The 22,242-nt window shown below is 36.5% G+C and overlaps 1 protein-coding gene across 1 annotated transcript; it reads right to left on the bottom strand.

The window, feature by feature from the left end:
* Window positions 1-19,003: 19,003 nt before the first annotated feature.
* On the bottom strand, window positions 19,004-21,721 carry LOC104709432 (uncharacterized). The gene is made up of 3 exons (XM_010426047.2): window positions 21,522-21,721; window positions 21,178-21,432; window positions 19,004-19,697 (listed from the first exon to the last, which is right to left on the bottom strand). The coding sequence occupies exons 1-3, from the start codon at window positions 21,600-21,602 to the stop codon at window positions 19,194-19,196; spliced, it is 840 nt and encodes a 279-aa protein (XP_010424349.2). The 5' UTR covers window positions 21,603-21,721; the 3' UTR covers window positions 19,004-19,193.
* Window positions 21,722-22,242: the final 521 nt, after the last annotated feature.

Below are 22,242 nucleotides of genomic sequence, written 5' to 3'. Positions count from 1 at the left end.
AAACTTTTATAGCCGATGTTGAGATGTTGTACATACACTTATTTATAAGTATTATAATATAAAAAAATTTATATAATATCAAAAATGTTAAATATTGAAATGGCTGATTCCGGTTAGTTATTAAAGAAATCTTAATACGTCGAATTCTTATTTATTATTTTAAATCTTACTTCTACTTTTATTTAGTATAAATTATAATATTATACATAGAGAATGTTTTTATTGTTGTTTTTTCTCAATCAAATGGAAAGTTTAACTAATTCTATTTACTGTTTGGTGACCGAAACAAGAAATTGATCTTCTTGGTAATTTTAGGGATATTTATTAACCGGTAAACTCGTAAAGAACACTTGTACACTACTACTTGGAATTGTTGTTACCAAAATTGAACTCGATTAAGGAATATACTACGCAATTTTTTTTTTTTTTTTTATCATTAAAGGCAAAGTGTGATAGTGTAATCAAAGCAACGAAGAAGAGGATGTTCTAGAGATTCAATTGAATTTTGTCAGGCATTGCTAGGTTGCTATAGTTGGGTCATTAGAGTATTGCTAGATTGATGGTTCTATGATCATGTTGTTTGGATTATTGGTTTAATTGTTATACTTGGTATTAGATATTTATTATTGGTTTATTGGTATTGTGATTTCCGCTGTTTTGGTGTGATTGTGGTTAGGTGGCTAGTGGGTATGAGACCACTAGTTGTAGTGAATTTATTATTATTATTATTATTATTATTATTATTATTATTATTATTATTATTATTACTACTACTACTATTATTATTATTATTATTATTATTATTATTATTATTATTATTATTATTATTATTATTATTATTATTATTATTATTATTATTATTATTATTATTATTATTATTATTATTATTATTTATATTAAAAAAAACGGGTCAGATCATTTCAGTTTGGTATCAAAGCCCTTACGGTTCTAGGTTTGGATTCACTAGGTTTCTGTTGTTGATGTTGGGATTGCATGCTTTGAATGATTATGTGAGTTAGTCAATTGTGTGTGGCATGGAGTCCTAGAACATCATCTTAGAGCCTTCAATGAGATTCCACGGTATGTTATGTTTCTTTGTGTGGTTTTGGTTTGTTTTTTTTATGCTTGTTAGCCGCTAATCTTGGAAGAGCAGTGGTTAAGGGTGTTTGAGTTGTTGGTCGTGGATGTGGGCGTTGTATAGGTTGTGGTCGGGCAGGTTCCCGAGGCCAACGAGTGTGTGGTCCAGAGTTCCACGAGGAGGCACGTCAAAGGGTCGCAAGCTTATCAGAAGGGACCAGAGAGGGTTAGCCGGTGAGAATGCCGGGGTGCTGGGAACCCAGGTGTGGGGTTGTACCAGGTGGATCTCAGGGCCGAGATGATCGCTTGGCGGATTTGTTGGCGTGCTTTTGAAGCGGTTACCAAGAGGGGTACCAATGGAGGCTTCAGTTGTGCCGCATGTGGCGGGGTGCAGCCGAGGGCTGCGGATGTTGAGGAGTCTCTATCATATGTTAGGAGGATGGAGCCGTTGTTGATTGACCGGTATGAGATTCTTCTCGAGAGGTATCGAGCCTAGAGAGGCGGATAGGTGGACATATGCAGTTGGAATAAATATTTATCTGTTTGGTAGGTAGCCTAGTTAGATATTATAAGTTGAGTGGACAGGTGTAACATTGCAATGTTATACTCGGACCACATGAGGTACTTTTGGTCGGGAGATGATTATAGTCGCTAAGGATTGTTGCTCCTGAGGGGATGGTGATTCCCCTGAATACCGATAGCTCGAGGGGCTGGGGACTCCGAGAGTGGCAGAGGGGATGATGTTCCCCTGAGGGGATCAGTAGGTCCCCTGATACCGAGATCTTAAGGACTGTGGTCCAAGAGTGAGACAGTATAACTCGAAGACGCTAGTCTGAGAGTGAGATCGGTATGGCTCGAAGGTTGCAACCTAAGGGTGAGGAGTTGGGATCAAGCAATGCCTAGGACGTGAATATAAACATAACGACGAAATGTAGACCTCGAGAGTTGATGGTTGTTTAATCTTGGATTTTAGTTGTGTTGGCCGATAGGCCAGGGTTCTATGACCGGTGCAGTCATTAATGTGTGGCTGATGCGCCAGGATTGTGTGGCCGGTGGTGCTGGAGTCCCGGGAAGGGGAGCTGCAGCAGATATGAGCCGACAAGGGCATGGTTGCTAGGTACATAAGTTTACGAGAAGCCTTTGAGGCGGGATAAACTAATCATGGTGAGATGGTGGTTGAAGTTCATTGGAGATGGACGGGGTTGATAGGTTCAAGGATTCGGTAAGCTTACTCAGGAGAAGTAGGGCAAGTTTCTTGAGTTGGCGGCATTTGATGTGGTGAATCAGAATATGCGAACGTATGGTACTTGTTTGTTTTATTACGCTCATATTGATGATTTGCTGTGGAGATTTGCCAAGTGAAAAATCTATTTTTGGAATAAGCCATCTTGAGGAAGTTTCCCTTAAAGGCAAGTTACTAGAGGTTCTTGGACGGGCAAGAGGGGTTGATTTTCAGATGGTGGTGAGTTGATGTCAACATACTTGATTATTAGTCTAGTAGAGCTAAGGAAGTAACAAGAAGATTTGTTGAGCAGAGGATTCATTCATCTTATCAGGGAGCGTCGGTGTTGTTCGTCAAGTAGAAGGAAGAGGTATGGGTTTATGAGTTCGTGGTGATGCCTTTCGGGTTGACTAACGCGCCAACAACGTGTTTCAGGAGTTTTCGGATGTGTCTGTCATCATTTTCATCGATGGCATCCTAGTATATTCTAAGAATCTTGAGGAGCATGCAGTGCATTTGAGGGTAATTCTGGAGAAGCTGTAGGAGCAGAAGTTGTTTGCTGAGTTGAGAAAGTGTAGTTTCTGGCAGCGGGAGATGGCTTTTCTGGGTCATATTGTTTCTGCAGAGGGGGTTTCTGTAGATCAGGGGAAGATTCAGGCTATCCGAAATTGACCTAGACCACAAAATGCCACTGAGATCAGGAGTTTCCTTGGGTTGGCAGGGTATTATAGGAGATTTGTACAGGGTTTTGTAAGCAGAGCACGTTCGATGACTAAGTTGGCAGGGAATGATGTTCCTTTTGTTTGGTCACACGAGTGCGAGGAGGGCTTTGCAAGCCTAAAGGGAATGTTGACTACTATGTCAGTATTGGCTTTGCCGGAGCAGGGAGAGCCCTATGTGGTTTATACAGATGCATCCAAAGTTGGTTTGGGGTGTGTGTTGATGCAACATGGGAAGGTGATTGCCTATGCTTCACGGCAGTTGCGGCTGATTTGGAGATGGCTGCTGTAGTTTTTGCTCTGAAGATTTGGAGATCTTATCTTTATGGTGCAAAAGTGCAGGTGTTTACAGATCATAAGAGCCTGAAGTATATATTCACTTAGCCCAAGCTGAATTTGAGGTAGAGGCGGTGGATGGAGGTGATGAAAATTATGATTTGGAGATAGCCTATCACCCTGGTAAGGCTAACTTGGTTGCTGACGCTCTGAGTCGGAAGAGGGTAGCTTCGGCTCAGGAGCAGGATATGGAGTCTCTGATAGGAGAGGTCAGTGCGCTGAGGTTGTGTGCAGTGGCTCAGGAGTCGTTGGGTTTGGAGGCAGTTGATATGGCAAATTTTCTGAGTAGAGTGTGGTTGGCACAGGAGAAGGATTCAGGGCTGGTGAATGCCTCAAAGGATGTTGGTTCTGAGTATTAGGTTTCAGCTAATGGTACTATTTTGGTGTATGGGCGGGTTTGTGTGCCCAAGGATAAGGAGCTGAGACAGGAGATTCTGACGGAGGCTCATGCGAGCAGGTTCTTCATTCATCTAGGAGCGACTAAGATGTACTGTGATCTCAAGAGGTACTATCATTGGGTCAGGATGAAGAAGGATGTAGCTAGTTGGGTCGCGAGGTGCGATGTTTGCCAGCTAGTGAAGGCTGAGCACCAGGTTCCAGGCAGAATACTGAAGAGTCTACCGATTCCCGAGTGGAAGTGGGATATGATTACTATGGACTTTGTGGTAGGATTGTCAGTGTCTCGGACCTTTGATGCTATTTGGGTCATTGTGGACTGGTTGACTAAGTCTGCACATTTTCTGGCCATTAAAAAGACAGATGGAGCAGTGGTCGAGGCTAAGAAGTATGTGAGGGAGATAGTCAGGTTGCATGGGGTGCCAGCGAGTATTGTGTCTGATAGGGATTCCAAGTTCACTTTGGTGTTCTAGAGGGCATTTCAGGCAGAGCTGGGTACTAAAGTGCATATGAGTACAACTTATCATCCCCAGACAGATGGACAGCCAGGGAGGACGATCCAGACGCTGGAGGATTTGCTGAGAATGTGTGTGTTAGATTGGGGTGGCCATTGGGCAGATCACCTGAACATGGTAGAGTTTGCTTACAACAACAGTTATCAGGCGAGTATTAAGATGGCTGCTTATGAGGCTTTGTATGGGAGGTCATGTCGTACACCGTTATGCTCGACTCAGGTGGGGGAGAGGAGCATGTTCGGGGCGGATTTTGTTTATGAGACCTCGAAGAAGATTTGGGTTCTCAAGCTGAACATGAAGGAAGCTCAGGATCGGCAGAGGAGTTATGCTGATAGGAGGAGGAGAGATCTTGAGTTTCAGGTAGGAGACAGAGTGTACCTCAAGATGGCCATGTTGCGGGGTCCGAACATGTCATTGACAGAGACGAAGTTAAGTCCGAGGTATATGGGTCCGTTCAGGGTGTTGGAGCGAGTGGGACCGGTGGCATATAGGCTAGAGTTGCCTGAGGTCATGCGTGCGTTCCACAAGGTTTTCTATGTGTCTATGTTGCGGAAGTGTCTCCGTGAGCCTTGGAGGGGCTTGTGTGGCTTTTTTGGCGGACTTTTGATTCTTGGTGCCTGTGTGTGGCGGTCTTTTTGAGATATTGTTTGGCCTTTGTGGCGGGCTGTTTAGCCAATTGTGTGGCCTTTGTGGCGGGCTGTTTAGCCAATTGTGTGCCCTTTGTAGCGGGCATTTTAGCCAATTGTGTGGCCTTTGTGGCTGGCTGTTTAGCTAATGTGTCTGTTTAGGCGGTCCTTCGGGATGTGTGGTCTTCGTGACGGTCCTTCGGGACGTGTTGCCTGTTGAGGCAATCCTTCGGGATGAGTGGTCTTCGTGACGGTCCTTCGGGACGAGTGGCCTGTTGAAGCGATCCTTCGGGATGATTGGTCTTTGTGACGGTCCTTCGGGACAAGTGGTCTTCGTGACGGTCCTTCGGGACGAGTGGCCTTTGTGACGGTCCTTCGGGACAAGTGGTCTTAGTGATGGTCCTATTGAGGACATTTGTTTGGCCTTGGTGGCGGTCCTGTTTAGGACATTTGTTTGGCCTTTGTGGCGGTCCAGTTTAGGACATTTGTTTGGCCTTCGTGGCGGCCCTAGTGGCATTTAGATTATCCTTGTGTAGTCATGCGGTATTTTACTGAGGGGATATGTGGTTGGTAGGATATTGTGTTGTTTTACGCTAGCCACGGGAAGGGAACCTGGTTAGGGATAGGACTCAAAAGTGTTCAAAATTGTTTGCTCGTGACTCTTGGGGAATGTTAGTTCTCCTAGTACTGCCATATTCTGAGACTTTGTGGCTTGGGAGTATGGTTGGTATATCGACTTCGGATGACGATCCGGGGGTTCGCTAAAGGGTGGCAACCCGAGAGACGAATATTGGACTTCCTTATATATTTGGCATGCGGGCTTCGGCCCGATGAGGAGCCAACATTATGGCATGCAGACTTAGATCTGATAAGAAGCCTATAAAAACTCAAGGTTTAGGCCTATGAGTAAAGGAAAGTCCAAAAGTCGAGAGCAAATAATGCCTGGAACGTGAGTCTATCGCCTAGAGGTGACCTTTCGTAAATCCGTCGAAGGAGTGCGGACCGTAGAGACGGTTGCACGGGAGTCTGTTATGATTGAGATTGCCGATTTAGATTTTCTCATATCAGAATAGAAACGAAGAAAGATATAGCGAGAAAGAACACACACATGACTTAACGAGTTCGGTTAACCGATGTGGTTAACCTACATCTCGCCGGAGTTTGATCTCCGGAATCCACTAACTCAGCTCGAACATGAGCTTATCACGACTGTTACAAGATCTCTCCGATCTACTCTCTCTTTTTCTCTCTATAATCTTTTTCTTCTTCTGTTACAAATACGAATGAATAATAAAAGGAAGAAGAAGAGACGAGATACATATAGGTGTAACAACCCTTCTCACGTGCAAAGCGTGTAGAATAGCCGAGAGAAGAGTGGACGCATGACACAACCTTAGCGGATCACATAACCTAAACCGGATCTTAATAAAACCTCGGTTATCTGGCTTAACCAACCAATTCAAGAGAATTAATCTCTTACCAATCTCAGACTATAATCTTCAAATCTCCACCTTAGTCTGAGATTACTCTACTTGGTGAAACTCCTTGTACCCAAACCCGAATACTTGTTTAACGTCCAACATGACGAGTTCAGTTTCTGGCAACCCGAAGCATCTGCAATGCTTCCTGAAACTTAGCAATAGGCAATACCTTGGTAAGTATGTCAGCTGGATTGTACTCGGTGGGAATCTTCACAACTGTGATCTCTCCTTTGTTGATAAGGTCCCTAATAAAGTGATACTTCACCGAGATGTGTGTCGTTCGCTCATGAAACACCGCATTTTTAGCAAGTGAAATCGCACTCTGAGAATCACAGTGAACCTCCACCGTCTTTTGTGGAAAACCAAGTTCTTCTGCTAACCCTTTCAACCAAATAGCTTCCTTTACCGCCCCTGACAAAGCAACATACTAACTGAAGCAGAGCTACAATCTTTTGCAGAGACGATCTCCAGCTTACGGTGTTACCTCCCACAGTAAAAACCATTCCAGACGTTGATCTTCTATGATCAATATCAGCAGCATAGTCCGAATCGCAATAACCAGTAACAACAAAATCTCCTTTTCTACTACAATCCAAACAAGTATTCACTGAGCTACGAATGTACCTGAGAACCCACTTAACCGCAAGCCAGTGATCCTTGATTGGATTGCTCATAAACCTGCTTATTATACCTATTGGATATGCCAAATCTGGTCTGGTACCAAGCATAGCATACATAATACTTCCCACTGCACTCTGATGTAGCATCTTCTTCATAAAAGTAGCCTCCACCTTCAACTGATCTTCTGTGGCCGACTTTAGATTGAAGTGAGCTCCCATGGGCGTATCCACTGACTTAGCCTGATCCATTCGAAAGTTACTCAAAACCTTCATCAAATAACCTTCTTGAGAAACTTTTAATTTACCACCAGGCCTATCTCTGATTATCTCCATGCCTAGAATTTTCTTTGCTTCTCCGAGATCCTTCATCTCAAATTCTGAACTCAATATTGCCTTGAGCGCAAAAATCTGCCTCAAGTCAGTAGAAGCCACCAGTATATCATCCACGTAGAGCAAGAGATAAACATAGACGTCACCTGGAAATTTCTTGTAGTAAACGCAGTAATCATACTCTCTCCTAATGAAGTCATTTTGAACCATGAACTCATCAAATCTTTTGTTCCACTGTCTAGGAGCCTGCTTCAAGCCATACATCAACTTTTTGAGCAAACAAACCTTCTCAGGATGTCTCTGATCAACAAAACCCTCGGGTTGCTCCATTAGAATATACTCATCCAAATAGCCGTGAAGAAAAGCAGTTTTCACGTCTAACTGATGTAACTCCATGTTGAAATGAACTACTGCAGACAGAATGTATCTAATCGATACATGCTTCACCACCGGAGCAAAAATCTCTTGATAGTCGATGCCCTCCTTCTGAGAAAAACCTCTAGCCACCAATCTAGCCTTAAAGCGAGGGTCCTCAACTCCAGGAATCCCAGCTTTCCTTTTGAATATCCACTTGCAACTGATAACACTCTGCCCTGGAGGCTTGTCGACCAAGCCCCAGGTTCCATTCTTCTTCTGAGAGTCCATTTCCTCATTCGCAGCTTCTAACCATTTGTCGCTGTCAGGACTATTCATAGCTTCATCAAAACTGGAAGGTTCTGTGCTTCCTCTATCTTCAGCTATACAGCAGACATAAGTAGTGAGATCTTCTTCCTCTGTACCTACATCATAATCCTGAAACCTGACCGGAGGCTTGATCTGCCTTCTGGATCTATCTCGAGCCAACTGATAATTGCTAAGTCCTTCAGATGGATTCCCTTGACTGTTTGCATCTTGAGTTGGAACATCTGTGATGTTTCCACCTTGAGTAATGTCCGAGTTTCCCTGTCCATACTTGCAAAATCAAAACTGGAAAGATCATCAGTATCCAAAGAAAAAGATTCATTACCTGACTGTTGTCTGGGTCCGATTTCCTTATACATAACATCTTCTCTGAACACGACGTTCCTACGGATGACACACTTCTTATCTTCCAGAAGCCAGACTTTAAAACCTTTAACACCTTCTGGATAACCAGTAAAGATTCCCTTCTTAGCTTGAGGCTCAAGCTTTCCTTCATTTGAATGAATATATGCCAAACTGCCGAACCTCCTCAGACCACTTAAAGCCAGCATTGCTGAAGTCCACACCTCCTCAGGAATCTTGAAGTCAATGGCCGAAGACGGAGACCTATTTATCAGATAAACCGTTGTGGAAGCTGCTTCGGCCCAAAACCTCTAGCCAAGACCACTCTCACTCAACATACTCCTCACTTTGTTCATGATGGTTCGATTAAGCCTCTCAGCAACCCCATTTTGTTGTGAAGTGTAAGTACAAGTCCTATGCCTCACAATACCTTCATCCTTGCAGAAGCTATCGAACTGATGATTACAGAATTCAAGGTCATTATCTGTTCGAAGCCTCTTAACCTTTCGCTCTGACTGTGTCTCAACCATCTTCTTCCAGCTAACAAAGCTTTTAAAAGCTTAATCTTTAAAACGCAGGAAGTATATCGATACTTTCCTTGAGAAATCATCTGTGAAAGGGATGAAACACTGACACCGCCCTAAACTCAAACGAACATTGGGAGAACCCCAAAGATCAGAGTGAACATAGTCCAGTTTCTCCTTTGTAACATGTTGAGCCGATCCAAAACTGACCTTGTGTGTTTTTCCAATAACACAATCCTCGCAGAACCCTATCTCTGTAGTCCTGCAACCTTCCAGACAACCCTTCTTCTCTAGAACTTGAAGACCCTTCTGACAGATATGTCCCAACCTGTTGTGCCACAACCTGGCCTTGTCTTCTCCTTTGACCTCCTCTGCAGATTTCCTGGATTCGACAGCACAGACCTCTGAAACTCTTGCACTGCCTTGAAATATGTAAAGAGACTGACGCATGACTCCTTTCGTAAAGACAGTGTCACCCTTAACAACTTTCATAACACCTTTACCACCTCTAAACTCGCAACCTTTAGCCTCGAGATGTCTGGCATGTATCTGACCTCATGCAATAAGAAAGTGGATCCGTCTGAGTTTTGAAACCTAACTGAACCAATTCCCTTAACCTCACAATACGAGTTGTTGGCCATTCAAACTTTACCGTAGGGCACTTCTTTTAATTCGATGAACACATCCCTTCTTGATTTCATATGAAATGAACAGGCAGTATCCATAATCCACTCATCTTCAGTGATCTCCCCCATGATCAGATTGACCTCAGATGCCACCAAGACGACAAGATCCTTAGCATCATCCTTGACCATCGCAGCTTCACCAGGATCATTACCTTGTCCTTTGGTCTTATTCCTCTCAATCCATTTGTAACACTGCCTCTTGCAGTGCCCCTCCTTGCCACAGATCCAACAAACCTTCTTTCCTACTCTGGATTCAAATCTTGATCCCCCAGTGTTGCTCCCTTGATCAGTTTGAAATGTAGAACTTCTTGTAAATCCCTTTCCACGAACATAAAAGCCTTTACCAATCTGATTTGAACCACCAGATTCATCACGAAGCTCCAACTCCTTGGACTTAGCAGCACTGATAACATCTTCCATCTTGATTCCATCTCGTCCGTACTTTAGAGTTTCCTTTAGCATGTCGTACTTCTCTGGAAGCGAACTCAAGATTAGAATCGCTTGAACTTCATCCGGAACTTGGATCTGGAGGTTGCTCAGATCCGAGATCATCTTAAAGAACTCATCTATGTTGTCATCCAGACTCTTGGAATCCTGCATCCTATAGTTGTAAACCTTGAGCTGAAGATATACCCGATTTGGTATAGACTTTACCAAGTACAATCTCTCAAGCATTGACCATGCTTCTGCTGCCGTCGAACACTGATCGATCTTCCTGAGAACCTTATCACTGATGTTAAGAAAGATAATATCCAACGCCTTCACACACAGCTCTCTTCTTGACTTTTCATCTTCGATCCGTTTCTTTTTCTTCTCCGGATCATCTTCTTCCGCCTCCGTCAAAGGAGCAAATGGTTCTTGCTCCGTTAAGACTTCCTTGAGACCTAAAATCCTCAGGTGAGCCAACATCCGTGTCTTCCAAAGTGAGAAGTCACCAGATCCATCGAACACCGCCACCTTGAGTTTCGTATTCGTCATCCTTCTTATCAGATCTGATAATCGAAGCCTGAACCTTGCTCTGATACCAATTTGTTATGATTGAAATCGCCGATTTAGATTTTTTCACATCAGAATAGAAATGAAGAAAGATAAAGCGAGAAAGAACACACACACGATTTAACGAGTTCGGTTAACCGATGTGGTTAACCTACGTCTTTCCGGAGTTTGATCTCCGGAATCCACTAACTCAGCTCGAACTTGAGCTTATCACGACTGTTACAAGATCTCTCCGATCTACTCTCTCTCTTTCTCTCTACAATATTTTTCTTCTTCTGTTATAAATACGAATGAATAATGAAAGGAAGAAGAAGAGATGAGATATGTATAGGTGTAACAACCCTTCTCACGTGCAAAGCGGGTAGAATAGCCGAGACAAGAGAGGACGCGTGGCACAACCTTAGCGGATCAGATAACCTAAACTGGATCTTAATAAATCCTCGGTTATCTGGCTTAACCAGCCAATTCAAGAGAATTAATCTCTTACCAATCTCAGACTATAACCTTCAAAGTCCTTGATTGATGTATGTTCGAGATTCGAGGACGAATCTATGTTGGTGGGGGAGAATTGTAACATCCGCGAACCGGAATCCCGGTTTGGGATGTGCATCAGTCCATGCTGGTGATGCATCGGTCGATGCATGGTCGGTTTTGTGTGGTTCGAGTTAAGTTAAACGCTGCGTTTTGGGGTTAGGGAAAACCCTTAACTCGAATGTTTGTCTTATTAGTCGTGCTTTAGCCGCTTTGGAGAGAAAAGGTTCGTGAGTGTTCTTGGGATTTTGGGAGATTGGAAGCTGTTCTTGTAGAGATCTGTAGCTGGGATCGTTGTATGAGCTTCCTGGAAGTGTTTTCTTGCTTGTTTGAAGTTGAGAATCGTTTTGGCAAAGGTAAGTACATGACCATGGCTTAACTAAGCTGGAGATGTCTCTGATCTGCTTGTTTATGTGTTGCTTGGCTTGTTAGAATGTTATTTGGGACGTTAAGAAGCTTTCTTGTGGTTTGGGATCGAGTTTGTGGTTGTAGGAACGAAGATCCAACGAGAAGCTTCAGGAGGAAAAACGATGCTCGGCATGTGCATCAGTTGATACACTTTGTGCGTCGGTCGATGCAAGTGCGAAGACGGCACATAAAACCTAGGGTTTTCATGCTATGTCGAGCATACGTCGGTCGATGCAAGATTGTGTCGGTCGATGCAACTCTATCTGGTGTCGGTCGATGCATGCTTGGTGTCGGTCGATGCAGAATCCTGGTTTGTTATTGTTGATTGTTGATTGTTGGTTGATGGTTAGAGATGTCTCTATTGCTTGTGTGTATGCCCAGTAGATGGGAGAATTGCCTTACTGAGTGTTTATAAAATACTCATGCATTGTAATTTGTGTTTGTGCTGTAGGTAAAAGCAAAGTGTGATCGTGGAATCAAGGCAATGAAAGGGAGGATGTTCTAGGGACTCGATTGGATGTTGTCTGGCATTGCTAGGTTGCTATAGTTGGGTCATTAGAGCATTGCTAGGTTGTTGGTTCTATGATTCATGTTGTTTGGATTATTGGTTTAATTGTTATACTTAGTATTGGATATTTATTATTGGTTTATTGGTATTATGATTTCCGTTGTTTGGTGTGATTGTGGCTAGGTGGATAGTGGGTATGGGACCACTAGTTTTAGTGAATTTATTATTATTATTATTATTATTATTATTATTATTATTATTATTATTATTATTATTATTATTATTATTATTAGCATTATTATTATTATTATTATTATTATTATTATTATTACTATTATTATTATTATTTTTATTATTTTTATTATTATTATTATTATTATTATTTTTATTATTATTATTATTATTATTATTATTATTATTATTATTATGATTATTCACTGTGTAGCTTACTGTCACAAGTTTATGACTACTCACTGTGTAGCTTACTGTCACAAGTTCACGACGACCATTTTATGGCTTCTTGAAGCTAATTGTTATGCATATTTCAGACTCATTTTGTAACAAATAGCTACAGAAAAAGTCACAAATAGTAGCAGTTTACTACAATTTAATTAGTATCAAAATTGTAGTACTTTGCGATAATTAGTGATGAAGGAGATTTTTGCTACGACCAAATAGTTATTAATTTAATTTGTCACAAAATTCTAATAAATATTATCTTGCTACAAAAAAATGTAATACTTAGAGAAGTTTTCGTAACTATACAGAACAATTTTTCTAGTGTTGGACTAAGGAATGGATCTGAAAATATATGGAAGTTGGGAAAATTTATTTCTTATGTAATTTGTGAAAATGTCGACGTTTTACAATACGATTTTGCATATGAATTATCAATCACTAGATACGGATCCGCACATACGTGCAGAGTTGATTTCAAAAACTAAGTTTGCTATCAAGTTTATAATATTTTACATATATGTGGGGTTATATTTGTAAAAGTATTTTTAATAATGTTAACATTAATAATTCAAACTCATACCAGATTAGTATTTGATTTGTTTTTTATTCAGGTTAGACAAAAAAGAATTACCCAATTTGTCTTTATTATCTATAAAAACAATTATATTTAAAAATAGTAAGATAAATGTGGTATGTCTATTTCGGGACAGAAAATAGTAAGAGAAAATTGGTATGTCTCTTTTCGAATATGATTTTCCATCTTATAGATATAACAGTAGTTTTAATAATAATTTACATATTTCAGATTGTATACTTTAGTCCATCAGATAAGAAAATAGGTAAGTATTTTGGATCCGCACGTATGTGCATGTTTTATTAATAAATATATTCATTTGGTATAGCATCCATAACATAAACTTATATTGGTTTGTTTTTATCAAGTTTGTAAATGAAATATTTATGGCCTCAAATTGACATGATAGCAGACACATATTAAATGTGAACCGGATTAGTGATCAGGTAGATTTATATTAAAATCATAAAATATTAAACCTAAAAAAAAACAACAAAAACTTTCAAAGTTCATGAATGAGATGGGCTAAATATTCTTATCAAGCGGATCAAACTCATCTGTTATGTCTGCCACGTAACATATTAAAATAGTTTCAAGCGGGTCAAACCCGTCTAGGCACGCAAGTTGATATTGAACTAACTATCCAAATGATATGATTTCATTTTGTGACCCAAAATTCTTGTATCGTATTTTATCATAAGAGTTTAGATAACATCTTCTATTTTCTGAATTATCCTTTTTCGTCTTGTACCCATTTAGTTCTCCAGATATTTGACATAAGTAGAGCAATGAAAATTTTTGGAATATATTACCAACCCGTTCCATCTTATATATTTTCCAAAGTTTCTCAAATTATTATATTTCATATCGATAAACTTTTAAATCTATTATGTTCTCTGTGTTTTATTTTTTAATGGATTATATAAGTTAGAATTTCTTTAGCTTTTAAAAATTCTAAATGCTATAATCCAAAAGAAATTTTAGTTTTTTGAGCTTATTTTCATTTTTGGGAATTCTTGTTCATGTCTCTAATACGAAAATCTTTGATATACGGTTAGTCCTATATATTAGGATATATATATATATATATATATATATATATATATGTGTGTGAAATGCTGCATTTTAGGATTTGCAAAGATGTTTAATCGAGCAAAATACTTTGATTGGTTTATTCTAAAGAGCCTTCATCAACTGATGATTAATCAAATATTTAAAAAAAACGTAGTAATTAATTTACAAACACAGTAACCAACTAACCACCATAAACATTATGCACACCAAAAAAGGGTTCTTACCGTAAGACTCGGATATGTTCTGTTTACTAACATATAAGAGCAAATGGATTCATGGGGTAGATTATTTTTCATTCAACAACTGCGTTTTTTGTAAATACTTTTTGTGGTCAAAATCCTTAAATTTTTAAATATTGTTTTTAAGAAACAGGTGAGAACTTTATAACATAAAAACAAGAAAAAAAAATGAAGAGGAATGAAAAGGCAGAATACTTAAGTCAAAATTCATTTTCGGTGTAACAAAATTTGATTTAAATTTGAAGTTATGAAAAAAATGAAATGTCAATCCAGAAACTAAAATAAATCCAAATGGCTGCTTAAAAACATGTAAATACAATAGAAGTAGAGGTCCCTATTATAAACATATTAAAAAAAATAAAAATAAAAACATATTACTTTGTGCTTTTGTGCTTTTGTGCTTTATACACTTCTATACTATTTACATGTTTAAAAAAAAAACAAAAGATTATAGCTTCTCCCCGTCTATTGTTTTGAACACTTTTCTTTGATCCTTATCAATGGTGGATATGAAATTAATGTTCCTAGATAGAGGTTTACTCTATTCTCAAGTAGGACCTGCTTTAAAATCAATGACGTACATCCATCTGATTATTAGTGGTATTCTGTTTTTCAAGTAGGACATGCTTTGAAATCAACCATGTATTTTTCCATAGATTTAGTCAGCCGAAAATTCTCCGTAATTCTTCATTCTCCAGCGATTATCATCCTAAAAAACTTGTTAATCTGGTCTTTTTTATAGTTGCATAAATCAGAGTTCCTTATTAAAAAAACGTAAACAGTCAATATTTTTAATAATAAACATAAAGCAATATATCTATTTAATATACTCACATCTACATCATCACCATGATCTCCAAAAGTGTATAATCTTGATTTGTATCTTCCAAATCGTCTTGAAAGACTTAATAAGTAGCAAGGGTTTGCGAAATCATCGTTTGGAGCCATTTTTTTTGTGGGTCGATTACAATGGTAGACTGTTTTCTGTATTTGCTTCGAGTGAGTAATACAAAATGTTGTATGGTTTTTATAGTTGTAGGTCATGATATTAATTTTAATATTATACACTAAAATCAAAGATTCGATGTTATCGTCGAAGGAAGATTAGGTAAGTAGCTAAGATTTTGTCAACTGTAATTTTTCAAAACGATCCGTAATTTTGGTGTAGATCGAGAGATATCGCATTTCTGAAATGCATTTTACTTTTAAGAGATTTTTTAAGCAAGTTTTTCTCATAGTCGTTATATAAAAATTTGAATTAGGAAACTTGCCATTCAATTAGATTGTACTAATTACGTGGATTGATATTTTAAGTTCACCGGAATCTCTGAAATGCGATATTCACGGAAGTATTTATTATAGTTAATTAATTAATTAATTATAATGAATGATTGGGCAAACTTTATGTTAATCAATATCTGTTTGGATTCTTTTTTTCTGTAATGTTCGTTCCGAGAATATGCGTGATTTCATGAACTAAATATATCTGTGTATTTATGGTTTTACAGTTTTTTCTCCCACATTAATCAGTTAATGAATAATGGATAGGATAGAAACTAATGATCCAATTATTTGGATACGTAATATGAAACTGGGCCGTACTATTTACGTAGCTCAACACGCTTGGATCGTGTGTTTTCCTTTTTAAAATTTCGAAAATCCCCTCTGTTCCTCCTTTTCCTTTTTTGTTCTTTTCCCAGCCTATCATTTTCGGATCGGGTTAATATAGGATCCGCGTCTTTTCATTTCTTTTTTTTAATACCAAAATGCCCTTTATTCTCTTTTTTTTGTTTGTTCTATTTTTTTTGTTTGTTCTATTTGTAATGGCATTTTGTATAATAATTTTCAACTTTATGCCTATTTAGTAAAAAATACCATTATTTTAATAGTATAGACTAGATACAAACCTGCACGTACGTGCAGGGTTGTTTTTATAAGTAATATTTGATTTTTTGTAACATATAATTATGTTGTTGTTACTATAAATGGTTTTTTTGTGGGTTCGTAGGTTTGTGGCTATGTAGCACAGAGACACTATTAGGTACACCGTCTCTGTCTCAAAAACGTTTTGGGGACGGAAACGGCTAGGAAACGCCATGGAAACGTTTCTTAGACGTTTCAAACTATTGGGGACGGCTGGTCATTGTTGGGGACGGGATAGTTGTGATTTGGGGACGTTTCCGAGACAATTCTTTCAAAAACTTAGTGTATCTGACATCTAAATATGTTACAAACTTCTTTCCTGAGTTTGTAGCAAGTTATGCTCTATAATAACCTAAATGGTTTTGCCAAAAAACCTTAATCTTCTATGGAGACTGAACAAAAACCCTAATCAATATGTAGAAGATGATGACTTATAGATATATGTCTATTAAAGTACCCATGTCGTTCCTGTGTCTATAAATTTTTATTTTGCCGTTCCCGTAGTATCTATTTCTAGTCCCCGTACCCGCTTCAGTGCTACGTAGGTTTGTGAAAAAGATTTTTTTTTAGAAATACCCTAAAATAGCACTAAATCAAGTTTTATAGACAATTATAGCACACATTTCATAAATTTCAAAAATAGCACTATTTTAACACATTAAAATATTTAAAATTAATTTTTAGAATTTGTTTTTTTATGTTTGGGTTCTCAATTTCACATTTAGGGTATTGTTTTGAGAGGTAGGGTTTAGTATTTTGAATTTATGGTTTAATTTTAGAAGATTAATTAATGCTATTTTTGGAATTTTAGAGATGTTGTGCTAAGTTTGGAACAACAACTTATTTTGGTGCTATTTTTGAGAATCTCCCTTTTTTTTAAGTACTTTTATAGGATAGTAGTAAACATATTGTTAATTACATTTTGGAGAGGTAATGTTTGTAGTTTGGATTATTCAGCTTATTTGTATTTTTGAAATTTGTGTTTAAATTAATATATTTATATATTATATCATATCATAAAAATATTTACAAAAATTAGTTGAATTATTTATTCTTATATTTTGACATATGGTTAATTTATATTGGATTACAATTCTTTGTTGTTAAATTTTTTAACTATTATAGAACATAGTTTAATATATTTTTTTTGAACATTTTTATGTAAGAAAAGTTGAAAATATGTTACATAGAATATTGGAAATTTATGTTCTTTTCCCGTTTTATCTCCTTCATCCCATTACGTAACAGTTTGATTCAAAAAAAAAATTTTGATAATATAAAATAGTTTACTTGGCTCAAATATTGCTAGATAATAATTATTTTGAATATGTTTATATTTTATTTTATATATTTACAATTTATAGATTAGTGATATATATTTAAAATATTGAAAGTAAGTAGTTTAACAAAAGTTTATTTAACAATTTTTATTATAAATCTATAATATTAAAAGATAAAGATTTGTATACGTACAATTGTTGTATATGCTGGTTTTGAAACTCTAGTAATTCCGCAATTATGTTGTACAAGAAATTAGGTTTCCGTCGATTCAAGATTTACCAAAAAAATGTATACCTTAATTGCATAATTGAATCTGATGATGATTAATAACAACATTTTAATTTTATTAGAATCTTAACAGCTATGGTATATACCATTAAAACTTTTTGATAGTTAAAAATTGATTTTTTCACTTAAGAACCAATATCTAAAGAATTTTCAATACTTAAAAAGATATATCAGGAGTCTATTTGAAATAGTTTTATAAAATATATTAATAAACCATTTATCCACACATATACATCTTATACAATATGTGTGGATGGGATGCACTTGCTCTGATTACATGTTTTCCTATTTAAAAGTCTAAACACAATAAAATCAATCACAAGTATTATAGTCTTCACGTGACAATTAAAGTTCCTTAACTGCCTGTTTAAATGATTTCGTACTTGTTTCTTGTGTGATCCAAGATTCTCCATGGCAAAAACCTTGCATAAACACATCCTAACTATTAGCTAATTTAAATACCAAATAATTAACTTCTTAATGTGTTTGATTCCAGAGTCCTAAAAATCAAACCAAAGTTTGCAATCTACAAAAAGCAAAACACACACTTTAATAATACACAAAAATAACCTTTAAACAGAATAAAAAAGCCAGAACGACGTAGTCATGCTTCATACCATCTAGCTCAATGAGTAATTTGAGGATCCATATTCTATCAACTGTTCTTCCTTCTCTTATCCATATCATAATAAGTATTTTTGATGATTTAATAAGAACTCGATTTTTAAGCTTTTCATCAAAATAGGTTTGACCAATTCTTTACCCAATTAAATAGTTATCATTATATTAAAACAAATTGTTGTTTCCCTAAATATCTCTAAATATATTACCAAATTAATCATGTTTACATATATATAATTTTAAATTTAAGTGTCAGATTTTTATGGTAATAAATTTAATTTTCATAAATATTAGGTAAATGTTATTATTGGATTGTATTTGTTTGATGTGATAATGTATATGTTAGGTATTAATTGCATCCGATTTTAATCTGTTTGGTTCCAATTTAATTTCAATCTTTTTGGCTACTTGATTTATACATATCCTTATTCTGTTTTCAATGGCATTTCCATCATTTTTTTTTCCCACTCCACCCTCCTCATGCCTTTTTCCAAAGAAGACCATTTCTATATTTTTCGATTAAATGATTTGGGAATAGTACGTATATTTAGAGGGTGAATTTTTTTACCATTATCCTTGGAAATAAAACTTTGCAACAACATATATATTTTAAACTAAAAATTGGAACACTCTAACTTGTACTTTGAGAAATCTAGAACTCTTATTTTTTTGGTTATATTAGAAGATAGTCTTAATTACACCCTTCGAATCTTAATTATGAGACAAAGAGAGAGCTTCAATGCCTCCCCGAACTTATGTTTCTACGATCTGATGACAACATTTTCGCCGGAAAAGAGTCTTGGTTGAATGTAATAACGTCGCTGATTCCATGGCAAGATATACGAGAATTCTGACAAACATTAGGAGTAACGATCCTCGCATTGTTCACATATATACCGGACCCTCCAGATTTTGTGATGGTGAACATTTTATCAGACGACACGCTACAAGGAACAAGAGTTCTGTTAGGGAAATGAAGCATGTGGTTGATCATAAGCCACGCAGGGATCGTATGTCTTAGGATAAATGACTCAAGATTCTCTTGATGTATGTCTGCATGAGAAAGATCGTTGTCGCTAGGCATCAAGAAAGTGATATCTGTGTTCCTGAAGTAATCTGTATCGTTGAGGAAACGGAGAAGGATGACAAAACCGTTGTAAGATTGCCTTCTCATATCGGACATGGCAGAGATGAGGTCGGTTTGGTTGTAGTTGTCATGTCTCAATATGAGATGTGGTGGCTCGGTGGATGCAAGAATCGTAAGAAAAAAGAAAAACAAAGGAGCTATAACTAGAAAAAGAGATTTCATACTAGTTGATATTAGAATCACCACCACTCATATAATTAATTATAAAACTTTGAAAACAAGCATATATATACGATGTGGGAAAAGAAAAAGTTCATGATCTTCATGAGTTAATACTAAACCGGTGTGAGTCTAGTAGTGATTAGTTGATGCATGGTTGATTCGTGAATGTTGTTTTGTCATCTCTTAAGTGTGACAAGAATACTCATGTGAATTTTCTCTCTCTCCTAGTCATACTTATATCCATTTCTAAAAAACTTATTTTTTGAATTGTAAATTTTTACACTACAACCTCCATAAATTAATACTCTTTAAATTAATACTCACTATAAATTAATAAAAAATTTCGGTTCCGAATTGGGCCGGTGTAAAAATAACACATTTCGATAAAATAATAAAATAATAATTTTTTGGTAAATCCTATGTAAAAATATGGTCTCATCAATATCATAAATTAATAATCATATAAACTGATATATATATATATATATATATATCTAAGAAAATCTAGTGAAATATAATTTTATTGTTGTTTGTCTATTTTTGAATTTGCATTCTTGTTGGAGCTCATCTCTAAGTTTTTCATTGTTGTATTTTCAAATCGCATCCATAAATTGTGAAGAGTCATAGATGCAATAATTTCTTTTTTAGTAATTAGTTTTTAAAGTACCGCAATATTTTCTGCGACTTCATAATTACCATGAAGGATAGTAGTAACAATTTTTTATAAACTCTAAACTTTTAACATTTCTCATTTTTACTTAGATAATCTATTAAAAAATTGACATTCATCCTATTGCGATAACGAAGATTATAAATTAAGAAAATTGTTTAAAAATATGAATGATAACAAAAGTATCTTATTTTGTAATAGAAAATTTTCAATATAAAAATGAGAAAATCTCTTTATAAATTAATATTTTATTAATTTATCGATAAATTAAAACCTCTATAAATTAATAAAATTTCATGGTCCCAATTTTATTAATTTATAGAGGTTTTACTGTATTATTATACGATTTTCATCCTTTTAAAATGTTAAAGCTACACTTATTATGTTGAAACGGATAAAGTAACTTTTAGTTTTGGGAAGCTCTTGAAGATATGTTATAGAGGTTGGAACCTCAAATGGATCTCTCACAAACGCTTATACAAACGGTCATGAGCTAAGATATCTAAAACCTAGTCTTGAATTACACCAAATTATGTGTTAAAACTTAAATTACATAAAGAACCTCTACTAGAGATGAAAAATAAAAACAAAACACATAACTGTGTTATACACCATAAGTATATATATATATAACCAAAATAAATACACACACATATATGTACATCCACACAGTCAAGAAATAAAATTAAAATCAAGAAGATGATGAAGAATTAGGAGTTGAGAGACTGTTTAGTGAAAAACAAGATCATTAAACCCCCGTTTAGAGGCTAAGCCAATGACACACAACATGTAAAACACCTTTCCACTCTTCACTTTTGCTTTTACTATTGCCTTTCCTTTCTCCACTTTCATCTTAGCCTTAACCAATATTGGCTTCTGTGTCTGCGAGTCTCCTAACCACTCTCGCTCTTCTGCCTCCGGTTCCTTCTCTATTGTCTCGAGCCTTCCCTTGAGTATCTCCTCCAAGTCTTTCCCCAACTCACATATTCTCTTATTCTGTCAAATCATAACATCCTTTTGAAAGTTACACATCTAATACTAAAAATATATGAATCCAAAATCTCGAATTTGTTTGCTACTTATACCTCATAATCACGATTTAAGTTCCTCTTGTTCATCCGTCGATGTACAACCCACCACATCTTCCTATACACCAAGCTCCTCATATAGCCTCCTTGCTTCTTCAAAATTATTTCTTCTTGTCACATCAGTTTCTTTTAAAGGTTTCAGAAAATGTGATGGCTTTCACCAACCCTTTTGTACAGCTTTATAATGATACCTCTTGATTCTCTCAAAGTGACCAAAAAAGTTTGTTACTTTACAGACAAGCTTCAATCTTTAAATGTGTTGCTTCTCATTAGCACATATTAAAAAAAAACGAGGTGGTTGTCACAAATCATCACATTGTTTTGTAAAGTCTTTTATGTTCTGTAAAGTGACCATATCCTTTATCATGCTATCTCTCTTCTTACCTTTTGTTTTTTTCCTTTCTCTCCCTTAATTGATGCTTTATTAGTCACGCTTAATCTATAGCAATTAGATCAAATAACATTTTACATTAAATAACATCTCCTTAATCATGCTATTTCGTATATTGTCAACGACTAATATCAAACAGAATAATACGATAGAAAATGTACTTGGAACTCGAAAAGCATTAACACACGCGAGTCCGAGTTTCACTACCCACAGTTAACATGGCGCATGGCCAGTGCCGTGCTAAGGCTAAATGTGGCTTAGGGCATGTAAAAAAATGTGGCTTTTATTATTAAAAATATCAAAATTAAAAAAAAAATTGTTTCAAAG

The sequence above is a fragment of the Camelina sativa genome, chromosome 8 (genome assembly GCF_030686135.1).
Source record: "Camelina sativa cultivar CO46 ecotype springtype chromosome 8, ASM3068613v1".
NCBI classification, from domain to species: domain Eukaryota; kingdom Viridiplantae; phylum Streptophyta; class Magnoliopsida; order Brassicales; family Brassicaceae; genus Camelina; species Camelina sativa.
Note: the sequence above shows the minus strand (reverse complement) of the source record. Positions and strands in the feature narration are given on the sequence as shown.

Excerpts from the sequence above, each read along its gene's own strand:
- LOC104709432 (XM_010426047.2), bottom strand. The coding sequence starts at position 21,602 with ATGAGGAGCTTGGTGTATAGGAAGATGTGGTGGGTTGTACATCGACGG. Across the intron at positions 21,433-21,521 it reads ACTTAAATCGTGATTATGAG|AATAAGAGAATATGTGAGTT; the intron begins GTATAAGTAGCA and ends ATGATTTGACAG. Across the intron at positions 19,698-21,177 it reads AACGGGGGTTTAATGATCTT|CCACCACATCTCATATTGAG; the intron begins GTTTTTCACTAA and ends GCATCCACCGAG.